This window comes from Anomaloglossus baeobatrachus, chromosome 4, assembly GCF_048569485.1.
Source record: "Anomaloglossus baeobatrachus isolate aAnoBae1 chromosome 4, aAnoBae1.hap1, whole genome shotgun sequence".
NCBI classification, from domain to species: Eukaryota; Metazoa; Chordata; class Amphibia; order Anura; family Aromobatidae; genus Anomaloglossus; species Anomaloglossus baeobatrachus.
The window spans coordinates 365,811,915-365,827,852 of NC_134356.1; the positions used below are offsets into that span (position 1 = coordinate 365,811,915).

A 15,938-nucleotide genomic window follows, 5' to 3' on the forward strand; every position below is an offset into this window, starting at 1 on the left:
TGCAGGGAGCAGGCAGCCCGGCTCCTAGCAGCTGCGGACGCTCGTAACCAAGGTAAATATCGGGTATCCAAGCAAAGCACTTCGCTTAGTTACCCGATGTTTACCTTGGTTACCAGCATCCGCAGCTGTCAGATGCCGGCTCCCATTCTATCATGTTCAGTTCCCCTCACTCCCGATCACATGACTTCAATGCCTGCCCATAAACTTCAAGTGACAGGATCCTGCAAAATAACACATGCGTTTGCATGCGTTTTTCTTTGTAAAAACAGGATCCACTTTTACAGCAAAAAAAACGTTTGACGCATGTTAAAAAAGAAACATGGTGTGAAAGCAGCCTAACATATAAGTATTATAAAATTTCTCTTTCAGGTGTATTACTGATTTATAGGAAAAATAAACCTATGGTTATGTTTTAAGTGTTTATCTGTTGTTTTTTTTTTCTTCTTCAAGCTCCTTTAATTTGGATGTGTTGACTGTGACAATGGCAAGTCTGTTGAATGCCATGAAAAAACACAAAAAGGTTCCTGGGGTGCAGTTAAAGGCTTTGCGGGTGATGGTGCAGATCATGTGTGATGGTAAGTGCTTATATATCTTTGCTTTGTCTATGTACATGTTACGTTGCAGGGTTCTAAAAGTATCATCTTTTCTTTTTTTGTTCTTTTTTTTTTTTCTTCAGATACTATTTGCAATGCAACAAATAATTCTGTAAAAGCTGAAGAGTGTTCATTCCTAAATCTTCACGTAAAGTAATTCGGAACCAGTGCTTGCTGGAAGGCACGCATAAGTTCATTTTGCAAGCCCTCAACAAGGTTAGTGCGGCTAAACGTTACTCCCTCTACTAACCTGTAAATGGATACTTCATTTAGACTTGCAATTCATTAAGTAAGTTGTGTTGTGTAAATCATCTACTGCTTTAAAAGTAAATGACACTATTGGAGAGATTTGTCAAACGTAGTGCAGGGGGTAATGTGGATGAGTTGCTTATAACAACTAATTCAAGTGCAGGTCAGTCCCATGCATTTGGAACTTTTTTTCCCAGAGGCCCTATTGCAAATTAAAGTGGTTTTCCACCCTCTAGAGAAATTGAATGGTGACCGTGTGCAATATGCACTGTCAGGATTCTCCTGCATACTCAGTGCAAGTGGGCAGTCCCGTGCAAGTATGACATTTGCAGAGTTGGGTCACCTGATGACTTTAACATCGAGAGAAGCAGATGAGAATCCACTTGACTCATGACTGCAACTTTGCAAATCTCTTACTTGTTGGCTAAAGACGGCTCACTTACGCTGGGGATACAGGGGAATCTTGACAGTGTATACATTGCACACTATTAATATTCTGCACACAGTGACTGTAGAAATTTTGTCTAGGGCCAGGAATACCCCTTTGAAACTGAAATATACTACGTTGGTACTGGTAGCTCATCCACTTTTCCTTAGCAGTGTTTTGGATTTGGTTCTTACATGATGATCCTGTCAAAGTTGCCATTGCCATTTGTTCTTTTGTGATTTAGTTCCAGCAGACAATGATGGTCTCAAGACTATTTTGACACATAAGCTATGGGAAATGCACCATACATTTCATTTTATAAGAAACACCGGATTATAAGACGCACCCCAAATGTAGAAAAAAGGGGAAAAAAATAAATATGCTGGGATCAGTCTTATAATCCGGTGGTGTCTTACTGGAGGGGGGGGGGGGGGGGGGTGGCAGCAATGGTGGAGCTCGGTCACAGGAGGTGGGGGCGGTGCTTGAGTAGGGTGATGTGGAGGGCGGTGCAGTGGGTTTCCCATATGTTTGCTGTGGGCACTGTGAGGCAGGAGGAGCATTTAGGAACTATTGGCGCTGCGGATTTCAAAGAAATATAGCATGGAGTCGGCGCGTGTGCAGATGAAGTACTCGGCTCAATAACAAGCTGAGATCTCATCTGTGCATGCGCCACCACTGGGTGTCATTTTCCTTAAGTCCGCTGTAAGGAGATCAATGGGCCGGAGGCAGCTTATGCGCAAAAAAATCTTGAGTTGAGAACTCCATCTGTGCACGCGCGGACTCTGGGCGCCATTATATGAAGCTCGCACCGCCGACATTTTCAGAATGGCGGCGCCTCCCTCACAGCCCGCAGTGCACCACCCGCAGCACAGCTCCCGCGGCATCTCCTGTGACCCCTCTCCTCCTCCTGGTCAGCTACATTTGAATTATAAGATGCACCTCTCATTTTCCTCCCATACTTTTGGGAGGAAAAGTGCATCTTATAATCCAAAAAATTTGGTATATTCTTGTACCGTACTTGCCAATAGATGGAAAAATAATCTAAATTGAGAGTCCTAAGTAGTTGATACCTTTTTAATGGTTAACTGAAAATATGATAAAAAATTGGCAAGGTTTCAACATATGTGAAGTTATCCAGCACTTATCATATTTACGGCATTTGTCTATGTCCTGTTGTGTATAAATATGTGACCCTTCAGATAATGTGTTGCACTGAGCCTGAAGAAGAGACCTGAAGAGCCATTAAAGCCATTAGCCATTAAAAGGTCTCAACCATTAAGGACTCTCAATACTTGACATAAAATAGAATACGTGCGTCAAAGTGCACATAGTCCTAAATCAATGAAAAGATTAGAAAGGATTACATCCAGCACTTTTTGTATACATTTTTTTTAGTCCATAATCATACATACTATTTTAATTTAAAAATTGTACACATTTTGGCTAACATTTCTTGTTATTTTATTACCAGTTTCTGCTTATGATGTATGTCAGTTTATCATTGGTCAGTAGTCTTTTCCTAATGTAACTTTATATCCATCTTTTTGCAGTTTATTTCTAATCCAGGAATACAAGAATGTGGACTGAAAGTAGTGAGCTGCCTGTCAGAGTGTTCGGGGTCTTTGGATTTGCTGTCAGAGCAGGGAACTTTTGATACTATTTTACATAGTATCCAGATGTATCCTGGAAATGAAGGTGACGCATGGAATTTAGGGTCCGAGCCGTGCTGGAGACTAGTCGGACAGGCAGATCCCCGACGACTTCCCCCTGCCTGCTTCCCTGGATTGACAGGTCTCTCTCTTTTTATATATATATATATTTATTTATTTATTTATTTATATATATATATATATATATATATATATATATATATATATCTATATATCCTGTCATTCCAGGGCAGCGGTCAGGGATCCATGGTCAGCAGGGATCCATGGTCAGGGATCCTCTGTCAGGGATCCACTGTCTGACTGATTTACAGCACGGCTTGGTCCTCGACAGCTATTAAAAGTATGTTTTTCTCTGAAAAAAGAAAAAAATAGTCAAACTTACCTGACTGTGATTGTACAGCCATTGGCTATGGATTGGGCGGCATGTATCATTTGACAGGTTCACTTTATCAAAAACACTACTGTGTAAATTGGGTCAAAATAACTACTTGACTTTTATATGAATTGCCTCCTGCCTGGCTTTAATTAGGCAATTTAATGGGAGGGAAGTACTTGTTCTCTTCAAAGAGACATATTGAATATGGATTCTTATAGGCAATGCTCCATGAGAGTACCTAGATGGTACTCGCAAGTCTGTTTTTGTTTCTTTAATTCTGCAAAGGAGCTAATTTGCGTTGATTTGTATTCCAAAAATGTTGCTAAAGCACCACGCCAGCGGTGGGTTTTTTTTTTTTTTTAACCACTAGAGTAGGGTGAAAACCCTCCGGCTTTTTCTCACTTTTTATTCCTACACTATTTCTGGTTATGTCATAAGCTCTCAATACAAGTATATGAGAGCCAGAACAAGGCCAGAATGAGGCTGTCATAAAGAAGCATTAAGTTGTGCCCTCCGGATTGCTCTGTAAACACTGGAGCAGCCGACAGGTCTAAAATCACAGGAGACCGACTGGAGCAGCACGGATAATAGATGAAGACCCCAGAGGATGCGTACAAGACTAGGGGCAAGGGACTTAGATTTAAAAGGAATCTGTCACCAGGATTTTACAATGTACGCTGAGATCAGCATGCTGACAGGGTTAAAAAAGAAACATCTGTGTTTCTCATATCTGTGTGCCAGCTATTGTATACTCATACTAAAGGGTTTATTGCTCTGTGAGTAACATTGGTGTGACTCCTCTGCGTGTTCGGAGCAGACCGGCATGCTCCCTGCTGTGATTGACACCTGATAGTCAATGCACAATCTCTATTGAGAGCCTGCTGTGGGTGGGCACAGCTCCCAGCTCTGCTACATTGAATTCTGAGATAAAGTCAGAATGATTGCACCCTGTAATGTAAGCTGAACATGGTTACTTTACAGAATCTCTTTGTCTACATTATGCTGCTCTCAGATGAAATAGCAAAAACCTGGTGACAAATTTCCTTTAAATCAGGTGCTATCGAGACTGAAATTTATATTGCAACCACTAGGTGGCCACATAGCGCAAAAAACAATTTCTGAGAAAGTATAAAGAAATCATATATTTGTTTTTTAATGCTGGGTTATCTTTTTCTTTTACTTTTAAGTATGTTAAGTCAAGAGAAAAGGGAAGGAAGGACACATCTGTACTTTCCATATACTAATTACTCATCTGCTCATTGTCTTTCACATTGTTTTATCTGCCCCGTTTGTCCTTGAGTGACGTGTCGGAGAGCGTTTCTTCTTAAACGTATTTTTGCTTGTTTTCTCAGAAATTCAATACTTTGGTATCTCTCTTGTGTCCTTTCTTATAACAAGAAAAAACTTATGCATTGAAACAATGCACTTATTATCAAGTCATTTGGTTTCTACGTTACAACGGTATAAGGATGTTGTCAGGATACAAGAAGAGGTCAGCTGTGATTTATTTCTGCATATTATTATGTTTTAGGAAATAAAATAAGTGAAATCCTCATCATTTTTTTTACACTCGCAGGGATTTCGGACCGCCTTAACAATTATAAAGCTTTCATACAGTTTTGCAAAGCTTTTAGAGCTACAAGAGTTTGATACTGTACTTTTTTACCAAATGTCTATGTGCTTGGCAAACAAACGGAATCAGAAGGTAATGCAAGATTTCAGTTTATTTTGTTTCAAATTATTTACTTTGCTGGATGTCCACTATATTTTATTAGATTAAAAAATATCCCACTATGGTCCAAAGATTAAAAAATAAAAAAAGTATGTATTTTGGCCATTGACCTCCATTAGTTTCCTTACTCCCTTTTTTGGTGGGAGTCTAGTGGTCGTTGTTGTAGAAAGTGGGGTATTAAAGGGAACTTGTGAGCAGGTTTTTGCTAACTCATCTGAGCGCAGCGTGATGTAGGCGAAGATCCTGAATCCAATGATGTATCACTTAGATTACTGGGTGCAGCGGTTCTGACACAATCAGTATTTTTAGATTTTGCAATGTAGCAGAGCTGAGTGAGCCTCCCCGCCCCCACCAGGCTCTATAAAGAGATTGACACCTCACTGTGAATGTACAATCAGAGGAGGGGGCTTGCTGGACTGCTGTGCATGTTAAGGTGGTGTCACACACAGCGACGGCGACAACGATGTCGCTGCTACGTCACCATTTTCTGTGACTTAGCAGCGACGTCCCGTTGCTGTCGCTGTGTGTGACATCCAGCAACGAGCTGGCCCCTGCTGTGAGGTCGCCGGTCGTTGCTGAATGTCCTGCTTCATTTTTTGCTTGTTGCTCTCCCGCTGTGAAGCGCACATCGGTGTGTGTGACAGCGAGAGAGCGACGAACTGAAGCGAGCAGGGAGCCAGCTTCTGGCAGCCTGCGGTAAGCTGTAACCAAGGTAAACATCGGGTAACCAAGGGAAGCCCTTTCCTTGGTTACCCGATATTTACCTTCGTTACCAGCGTCCGCCGCTCTCACGCTGCCTGTGCTGCCGGCTCCCTGCTCCCTGCACGCCAGAGTACACATCGGGTAAATAAGCAAGGGTTTGCTTATTAACCCGATGTGTACTCTGGCGTGCAGGGAGCCAGCGCTAAGCGGTGTGCGCTGGTAACCAATGTAAATATCGGGTAACCAAGCCCTTGGTTACCCGATATTTACCTTAGTTACCAAGCGCAGCACCACTTCCACCCGTCGCTGCTGGCTGGGGGCTGGTCACTAGTGAGATCTGCCTGTTTGACATCTCACCAGCGACCATGTAACAACGCAGCAGCGATCCTGATAAGGTCAGGTCGCCCGTCGTGATCGCTGCTGCGTCGCTATGTGTGAACCCAGCATTACTTTGTAGTCCAAGCAATGATAAGGGTTTTCCTGCTTAAACAAACATTGCAAATAAACAAAAGATCTGACCTTGACAAGACAGGCATGTATTTTTTTGTTTTGTATTAACCCTTGCAGCATGCTGGCTTCAGTTTACATAGCAAAAACCTGCTGAGAGATTCCCTTTAAGTCATCTCTGCATTGCTGTCACTGGCAGCAGTACGGAGAAGTGACGGGCCAGTATATAATACATGTGCTTTTATTTTCAATCCACCATCCTAGTTTTAAACTAACTTAGTGGGAAAAAAAACAACTTTCGATGTATTTGAAATGAAGACACTATTAAATCTTGTTTACTGTACATTTTAATCTGGTTAAGTTTCAGATATTATGTTATCGTTGTTTTGCTGAAATGACCTTGGAAGATGATTTGAAGAACAGATTGCTGGTGAAGGCCTGTGCCGAAAATAATTTGGTCATAGTTGAAGCTTTACTATTGCTTGGAGCAGATATCAATAAGAAAATCAAGCATACATCTTTAATTTTTCAGGTACCCTGCAATTTAGTCTCGATATTAGGGGTTGGTTTTGTAAAATTTGTGTCTTTCTTTTTTTTATCTCCCAGGTCTCTTTCTTACCACCCTTTATCAAACTGCTTAGATGCTGTGGTTGTTGTTGAGCAGGATATCTTAGGGGTACTTTGCACACTACAACATCGCAGGTGCGATGTCTGTGGGGTCAAATCGAAAGTGACGCACATCCGGCGTCGCTATCAATATCTGAGTGTGTAAATCGTTTTCGATACAATTAACGAGCGCAAAAGCGTCGAAATCGTATCATCGGTGTGGCGTCTGTCATTTCCATAATTTTGGAAGGACCGATGTTACGATGTTGTTCCTTGTTCCTGCGGCAGCACACATCGCTGTGTGTGAAGCCGCAGGAGCGAGGAACATCTCCTACCTGCGTCCTGCGGCTCACGCCGGCTATGCGGAAGAAAGGAGGTGGGCGGGATGTTTACGTCTCGCTCATCTCCGCTTCTATTGGCCGCCTGCCGTGTGACGTCGCTGTGACGCCGCACGACCCGCCCCCTTAGGAAGGAGGCGGGTCGCCGGCCAGAGCGACGTTGCAGGGCAGGTAAGTCCATTTGAAGCTGCCGTAGCGATAATGTTCGCTACGGCAGCTATCACAAGAGATCGCAGCTGCGACGGGGGCGGGGACTATCGCGCTCGGAATCGGAAGCATCGGCTTGCGATGTGGTAGTGTGCAAAGGACCCCTAAGGGTTTAATCTGAGATCAGAGTATAGCCTGCTCCTTTCGCTTAATGCGCACAAAAATTAATATAGCTTATTACCAGTGGTTTAAGATTGTCATCTGTCCACTTCTCTTTGGATAACTTGTTTTGAACTTGAATTTACTTTATATTTTTAGGTTTGTGAGAAGGGAACAAATGCGAAGCTAGTGGAGCTTTTGTTAAATCATGGAGTTCAAGAACAGGATTCACGGAAAGCTCTTGAAGCGAGCATTAAGATCGGCAATAATGAGGTCATCAGCTTGCTGCTAAAAAAACTAGGCTTAGATGCGGCTAATAACAGCATTTGCCTGGGAGGTTTTCATATGGGAAAGATACAACCATCATGGCTTAATCCACTGTTCTCAGAAAAACAAAATACTCTTAAAAATCCTCTAGTAGATCATGAAGCAAGCCAAGGTATGTTTTCTGTTTGTATGTAGTTACTGTGTTTTTTCTTTCTTTCTTATATTCTTACTGAGACTGCTATCATTACCAGACAATACTGTTCACCATTTCTCCACTGACACAAAACATCACTTATAGATGTCTTCTAGAAAACCGTAATCTGTGATCAACTAATGCAGAAAAGGAAGCAAGAGACAAAGTGGAAGTTCCATTTTGTTTTTCATTCTTTCTTTTTTATTTAAAGGGGTTGTCATATGAACAAGGTACATTTCAATCACCAGATATTATAGATGAAAGCAATTAAGCGGTCGAGTAGAGCGCTGGGGTGAGATGGATATTCTATTAAATGGAAGATTTGAAAAAAACAAACCTTTATTATCCCTCTAGCTGTACACAACACGTTTCGATAGGCAAAGCTATCTTCATCAGGTGATATAGAGGGTGTAAGCAAGGAAGTGACATATATAGGGGAGAATGAACAATGATTAGATACAAAAGATGACAATGATTGGATGTAGTAGAGAACAATATTTTAAAATTGCCACTAAAATAATAAAAAACAACAATTTGAAACAAAATCTAACATGAATATTGACAATGGAAAATAATAGATAACGTATATAAAATGTAATATATGATCTAGAGAAAATTTTATATATATATATATATATATATATATATATATATATATATATATATATAATTTTATTTATTTACTCACTTCTTCATTGTCACTCACTCCCACCACTTTCCTTTTCTTCTTTACTTATCAAATGAGAACCCCATGATTACAAAAAACCCCAAAAACATGTATAAAAATCTTTTTTTTGCTAACTATTTCATTAACACTCAATCCCAACCCCCACCATAAATGAAGGAAGGGTAAGGGGTGGGATTGAGTGTTACTGAAATAGTTAGAAAAAAATATATTTTTTTTATATATACAGTATATATTTTTGTAATCATGGGCTTCTCATTTGATAAGTAAAGAAAGGGAAAGTGGTGGGAGTGAATAGTAAAGAAATAGTAAATAAAATATTTTTTTAGATATATATTTTATATTTCTCTGACGCCTCATTGGGGGACACAGGACCATGGGTGTTATGCTGCCTATCCATAGGAGGACACTAAGTAGATGCAAAAGCATAGCTCCTCCTCTGCAGTATACACCCCCTGGCCAGGCCAGGCAACCTCCGTTTTAGCTTAGTGTCTGTAGGAGGCATATCTTTCAAGGTTTTGTTATTTTTTGAGGGCGACGGTTTCCTTTTGGGACCGATCTCCCAATACCATCAACGGGCGGGAACGCGGAGTGCTGCCTCCACGTACCCCCTCCTGCGACGCTGCATCCTGGGCTGCATCTCACTGGACGACGAGTCCCACAGACACCGATTTTCCAGAGCCCAGGGCAGAAGCACAATTCCTCAGCCCCACTTTGCAGGCTCTGAGTTGAACATTGCACTGTGACCGGACAGCAGACTGACTCTGCTATTCCCACTGCCTGGGCTGAGGCAGTGTTTTAAGGTGAGATCCCCCCTGACTGGTTTCTCAGACAAAGGGAGAAAAGACGGTGAAGTCCCTTGCTGATTGCAAGGAGGGGAGCCCCAGGGATCCTGAACACAGTGTTAATTTTTTCTCTAGCTTGCTGGCTGAAGGAGGGGGGGGGGGGGGGGGGAGTCCCTCGCTGTTTGCAGAGAATCCTGCACAGATAATTTACCGGTGGCGGGGGGAGGGCCCAGAGCTCAGGGACTCACACTGTTTATTTGCTCTGTTTATTTGCTCTAGCTGCGTGCTCTGATTGCAGGAAAGCCGGCAGAGATTATCCTCTGGTGACAAACCCGACAGACAGACAGGTGGAGCACCTCGCCCGCTCTGTTTTTTGAGGCTGCGGGTTCCTCCCTCTCGCCTTCCTTTGCCTCTGTGTGGGTCGCAAAGGCGATCTCGGTCTGGCCAGAATCCCTTAACACTTCGCTTGAGTAATCCCAGTTCACTCATACCTTCACAGAGGTAACAGCTCAAATTGCCGCTGCGGCGGAGTACCTCATGCAGGCCTCCATGGACGCTGCTACCTGCGCAGCGTTTGCCGCCTCAAATTCCATAGCCATCCGCAGAGCACTCTGGCGCCGACGATGGCGAGCGGACTCTGCCTCCAAGAAGTCTCTCACTGGCCTTCCCTTTTTTCCAGACCGATGGCTTGGCGAACGTCTGGACAAGCTCATTTCTGATGCCACAGGAGGAAAGAGTAACTCCCTCCCCCAGCTGAAGTCCAGAACGACCGTCACCAGACGTCCACAGTCCTCGTTACGCTTCTTCGGAACTCATTGGTTGTTTGACATCCCGTGCTGTCCCCGCCACCAGCTGCGGACTACGCAGGGACCGACCTTCTCAGCTCTCCCTGAAACCCACTTCGTCACTGCAGCCTAGACCGAAACAGTCCAGGACTAGGGAGACTCGTCCACGATGTTTTTCCCCCCTCATGACTCCTTCGGCGCCCCGGAAGACACACTCATTGTAGGAGGTTGACTGCGGCTCTTTCAACACATCTGGGCTGCCGCCTCAGACGACAAATGGGTGCGAGACCTTGTGTCTTCCGGTTACCAGGACCCGACCCCCGAGTCGGTTCTTTCTCTCAAACCGTCCAAAGACTCGAAGACGACGCAAAGCTTTTTTCTCAGCAATCCACTCGCTCCAAACAGCAGAAGTGCTAATACCTGTCCCGGACGACGAGAAGTTCAGGGGGTTTTATTCCAACCTCTTTGTGGCCCCCAAAAAGGATGGGTCAGTTCGACCCATTCTGGACCTCAAACACCTGAACAAATGTGCACATACGGAGATTCAGAATGGAGTCCCTAAGGTCCATTATTGCATCCATGGTTGAAGGGGAATTCCTCGCCTTAGACATAAAGGACGTGTACCTGCACATACCCATCGCCCCAGATCACCAAAAGTTCCTCCCCTTCGCAGGTCAGGACTCCCACTTTCAATTCGAAGCTCTACCCTTTGGCCTTGCCACCGCACCAAGGGTCTTCACCAAAGTCATGGCGGCTGCTATGAGTGTCCTTCACGCCAGGGGAGTAGTCGTTCTCCCTTACTTGGACGACCTCCTCAGCAAGGCCCCCTCCTTCCGTGACTGCTCAACCAGCGTACAGATCAGTGGGGACACCATATCCCGCTTAGGGTGACTAGTGAATCTAGACAAATCATCCCCGATCCCATCATGATCCATCACCTTCCTGGGCATGTCCCTGGACAACCGACGGGGCTTGATCTATCTCCCCCTGGACAAGGCGATTGCTCTTCAACGAGCGGTACGCTGCCTTCTACGTCCTCTGTCTCGCTCCATTCGATTCAGCATGAAGGTGCTCGGCAGGATGGTGGCGGCTATGGAAGCAGTACCCTTTGCTCAACTGCACCTCCGCCCACTGCAGCTAGCCCTTCTAGCGGCCTGGGACAAGAGCCCCTTCTCCCCGGACAGACATCTTCACCTGACGCCTTCAGTCAGATACGCACTCCGCTGGTGGCTTTGGTCCTCATTCCTATCGAAGGGGAGATCTTTCCTCCCAGTGAACTGGCTGGTCCTGACCACGGACGCCAGCCTCCTAGGCTGGGGAGCAGTGTACCGGCACCACACTGCTCAAGGACGTTGGATGCCCCAGGAGTCTTCCCTACCCATAAACATCCTGGAAATCTGCGCGATCTTCCTCGCGCTCAGGTAGTTCTGCCCTTTGCTAGCGGGTCATCAGATTCGAGTCCAATCGGACAATGCGACAGCTGTAGCCTTCATCAATCGGCAGGGGGACACCTGCAGCAAGACAGCTTATCTCGAGGCCCACAGGATCCTCAGCTGGGCCGAATCGACAGGGTCAGTGATATCAGTGGTACACATACCGGGAGTAGAGAACTGGGCAGCAGACTTCTAAGTCGCCAAGGCCTGGCTGCCGGAGAGTGGTCTCTCCACCCAGAAGTGTTCCTACACATCTGCACTCTCTGGGGTACACCAGGCGTGGATCTAATGGCCTCAAGGTTGAACGCAAAGGTACCCACGTTCATAGCCAGGTCACGCAATCCACAGTCAATCGGCGCGGATGCTCTAGTCTGCTCCTGGCACCACTCCCGCCTGCCTTACATATTTCCACCTCTACCTCTGCTGCCGCTGGTAATCAGGAAAATCAAGGCAGAGGGAGACCCGGTGATACTGATAGCGCGCCTGGCACACCGAATTAGTACAAATGCTCGTAGACGTCCCATGCGCCTTCCAGACATCCCATACTTGCTGACCCAAGGGCCCATTTCCCATCAGAACTCCAGATCCCTGAAGCTGACGGCCATGGAGACCTGGGTATTAACAAGAGCAGGATTCTCCCCCGCGGTTATCTCCACCATGATCAGCTCCCGAAAACCTGCTTCATCCCGCATTTACCACTGTACGTGGAAAATCTTCCTTTCATGGTACAGGGAAACTAACGTCCAGCCTCTGCCTCTGGCCATCCCCAGAATTCTCAATTTTCTGCAGGTCGGCTCTCAGTTCCCTTAAAGGGCAGGTCTCAGCGCTCTCAATCTTCTACCAATGCCGCCTGGCTTAAAAACCGCAGGTCAAGACCTTCCTCCAGGGCGTTTTCCCATCTAGTTCCCCCGTACAAACGGCCGCTGAACTCATGGGACCTCAATCTCGTTCTGGACGGTCTCCAGAGGTCCCCCTTTGAACCTCTCAAGGAATCCTCCTTTGCTCTTCTGTCCTGGAAGGTTACGTTCCTGGTGGCAATTACGTCCATCAGACGGGTTTCGGAGCTAGCAGCACTCTCTTGCCACGAGTTTTTTTCTGATTTTTCACCAGGACAAGGTGATTCTGCGCCCCTTCCGGATTTTCTTCCAAAGGTTCCTACCCCGTTTCATTTGAACGAGGACATTGTTCTGCCTTCCTTTTGTCCACACCCAGTTCATATGGTGGAAAGGTGTCTGCATTTGTTAGACCTCGTCAGAGCTCTCAGATATTACATATCCAGGACAGCCCCCTTTAGGAAAACGGACTCTTTATTCGTCATTCCTGAGGGGCCTAAGAAGGGACAGGCAGCTTCAAAGGCGACTTTGGCTCGCTGGATTCGCTCTGCGATCCAGGAAGTCTACCGCTTGCAACTCAAGCCCATTCCTAGTGGGCTGCGGGCTCATTCCACGCGGGCAGTTGGCGCTTCGTGGGCCATTCGGCATCAGGCTTCAGTGGAACAGGTGTGTAAGGCTGCGACCTGGTCTAGCCTACATATGTTTTCAAAGCATTACAGAGTCCATACCCAGGTTTTCAGCTGAGGCAAATCTGGGTAGGACAATTCTGCAAACGGCAGTAGAGCACCTTCTCTCAGTAGGTGCTCCAGGCTGTCTGGGACTGGTTTCTAGTCCTTGGGTTGCGTTGTCTTGTTTTTATTTTTCCCACCCATGGACTGCTTTAGGACGTCCCATGGTCCTGTGTCCTCCAATGAGGCGTCAGAGAAAAACGGATTTTTGTGTACTCACCGTAAAATCGTTTTCTCTTAGCCATAATTGGGGGACACAGCACCCACCCTGTTGCCCTGTTGGGCCTTGGTTCTCTCAGTACCTTATTTGGTTATGACTCTTTTTTTTTCTCATGTTCCTCTGTTGAGAAGTTTTTACTGGCCTTTTCTCTTACTGCTTGTGGACTAAAACTGAGGTTTCCTGGCCCGGCCAGGGGGTGTATACTGCAGAGGAGGAGCTATGCTTTTGCATCTACTGAGTGTCCTCCTATGGATAGGCAGCATAACATGGTCCTGTGTCCTCCAAAGATGGCTAAGAGAAAACGATTTTACGGTGAGTACACAAAAATCCGTTTTTTCTCTACATATTATATTTTATATACATTATTCATGTATTATTTTCAATCGTCGATATTCATGTTAGATTTTATTCCCAATTGTTGTTTTTTTTTTTTTGTGGCTATTCTAGGGTTAATATTATCTTCTGTATCCAGTCATTGTCATCTTATTGTATCCAGTTTGTATCCAATTGTTCATTCTCCCCTATATATGTCACTTCCTTGCTTACACTCTCTATACCATCTGATGAAGATAGCTTGGTCTATCAAAACGCGGTGTGGCTAGCTAGTGGGATTATAAAGGTTTGTTTTTTCTAATCTTCCATGTAATAGAATATCTTTCTCACCCCAGCGCTCTACTTGACCGCTTAATTGCTTTGATCTATATAACTATATTCCGCCTAAGGGATCAGCGGCCGGAGTAGCTCTGGGATATTTCTATCTGTGCATTTGAGCTGAAGGACCTGTGGTTGCCTAGTAACGCGCCACGCGCTAGGACCTGCAGTGACGCACTTCCGGTGGAGTCTTGTCACGTGACACTACCTGGAAGTACTGTGAGAGCGGCAGCAGAGGCTAGCGGTGCTCAGACCCCTCCAGTAACTCTCTCCACATTATAAAAGACTTAACTGGGGTTGTGCAGGGGTGCACAACCCCAATAGGTGAGCGGCCATTTGGCCTATTTATTTTTATCCCTCCACCATCAGGTATCTTCACAGCGCATTCCCTTTATTTTCTTTCCTAAATCAATAGATATTGGAATAATATTAATTGCTACTATTGGATGTGTTTATAAAAAAAAAAAAAAAAAGTGTCCCTGACCCTGCTATATACTGTGTAATGGACGTGTCTGACCGTACAGGGACATGGTCTGATCATAGCACAACTTCTGGTAAGGAATGGGAGGACGTAAAAGTAGTATACAAACAGGACAGCATGGCATCACAGATGATTTTGTGAGGTGAAACCTTTCCCTGCCTGTTTGTAAACATGTTTTACCTCACAGAGACCAGCAACCTCTCTTTTGTGTCCTTCCCAGCTCAGGAGCTGTGGTACGATAAGACCATGTTCCTCTACAGTCAGACCATTACACAGTATACAGCAGGGACACATATATCTCAGCAGAAGAACATTTTTTATTACATGAAATTGGTGAACTTATTATTATTCTTAAATCTATTGATTAAAATTGACCTTTTTTGTGGGATAACCCCTTTAAACCAATAGCCCTGGAAAATGGAATTCAGGCGTATGTTCTGACGAGGACATTGACTGAAATGATGCATACGAAGTCGCCCCATTAAGATGTTGAAAAAAACATGAATGAAATAGTACAAAACAGATATGTAATCAAACTGGTAGTTACTTAGACAAAAAAAATAAAATAAAATAATGTTCTTCTAGCCTAGGGAAACATACATGAAGCAGATAAATGTATGTGTCTCTCTGGGCAACTAGGACATCTGGACTATCCGAGAGGAATTCTGTTACTAGAGCTCCATCACTACTGCCTGCAACACGTAAAGTAAAATCAGAACACATATAGTAGAAAAGAACCCAGCAGAACACAAATTAACCTCTGTAATACTTGAGGGTCGAGAGTCAGGAGACCATCCACCAAAGACCCTGGACATTTTGGCATTTAGCTGGGTATCCTCTTTTTGAAATACATCTTTGAAAATCCATTTTTTAACGCATTTCCTCTGCCACTTGCTTTGACAATAGTGATATAGGGGTTTATTATGTTACTTTAACACAACTAATTCACTGTTTTGGGGAAAAAAATTACACACTTCTCAGAATACCAAATATACCACCAGAGTCAAGGGGATCACAGCAGGTGTGAATGTGTTTCTCAAAATCAAGCATATGTTTGTCAGATGGAATTACCATTAGTATAACACGCCTTTGGTAAGTTGTCACTTTGTTTTGTATGCATTTTTTATATGTAGCTTTCGTTTTTCTTTCAGACTCTGGGCCCTTTTTGGCAAGAATGGTTTTTCGTTACCAAAGCAAACACTATGGATTCCGATCTTCAGGAGACCTAAGTTCTATGCATGACGTGCTTGATAAAGATGAGTCCTTCTTGCAGGATGGTTTTGATGATGTGTTTGCTAACAGTGATGACATAGATAGCGAAGGTAATGTACTTTCCACAAATGGCTTTGGAATTGGTGTCTTTATTAATTTTAAAGAGAACCTGTGTATTAGAAAATGTGTTTTTTCCATGAAGTAATAAATATGGAGCAT

General features: G+C 44.4%; 1 protein-coding gene across 1 annotated transcript in view; it reads left to right on the forward strand.

Annotated features, from left to right (window-relative positions):
- Positions 1 to 15,938, forward strand: part of LRRK2 (leucine rich repeat kinase 2) — a 200,790-nt gene that overhangs the window by 67,607 nt on the left and 117,245 nt on the right. Inside the window, 9 exon segments of the mRNA XM_075345138.1 lie at positions 451 to 575; positions 677 to 736; positions 739 to 809; positions 2,820 to 2,964; positions 4,668 to 4,807; positions 4,892 to 5,020; positions 6,558 to 6,728; positions 7,606 to 7,885; positions 15,659 to 15,829. Coding sequence (XP_075201253.1) covers positions 451 to 575; positions 677 to 736; positions 739 to 809; positions 2,820 to 2,964; positions 4,668 to 4,807; positions 4,892 to 5,020; positions 6,558 to 6,728; positions 7,606 to 7,885; positions 15,659 to 15,829 — 1,292 coding nt within the window.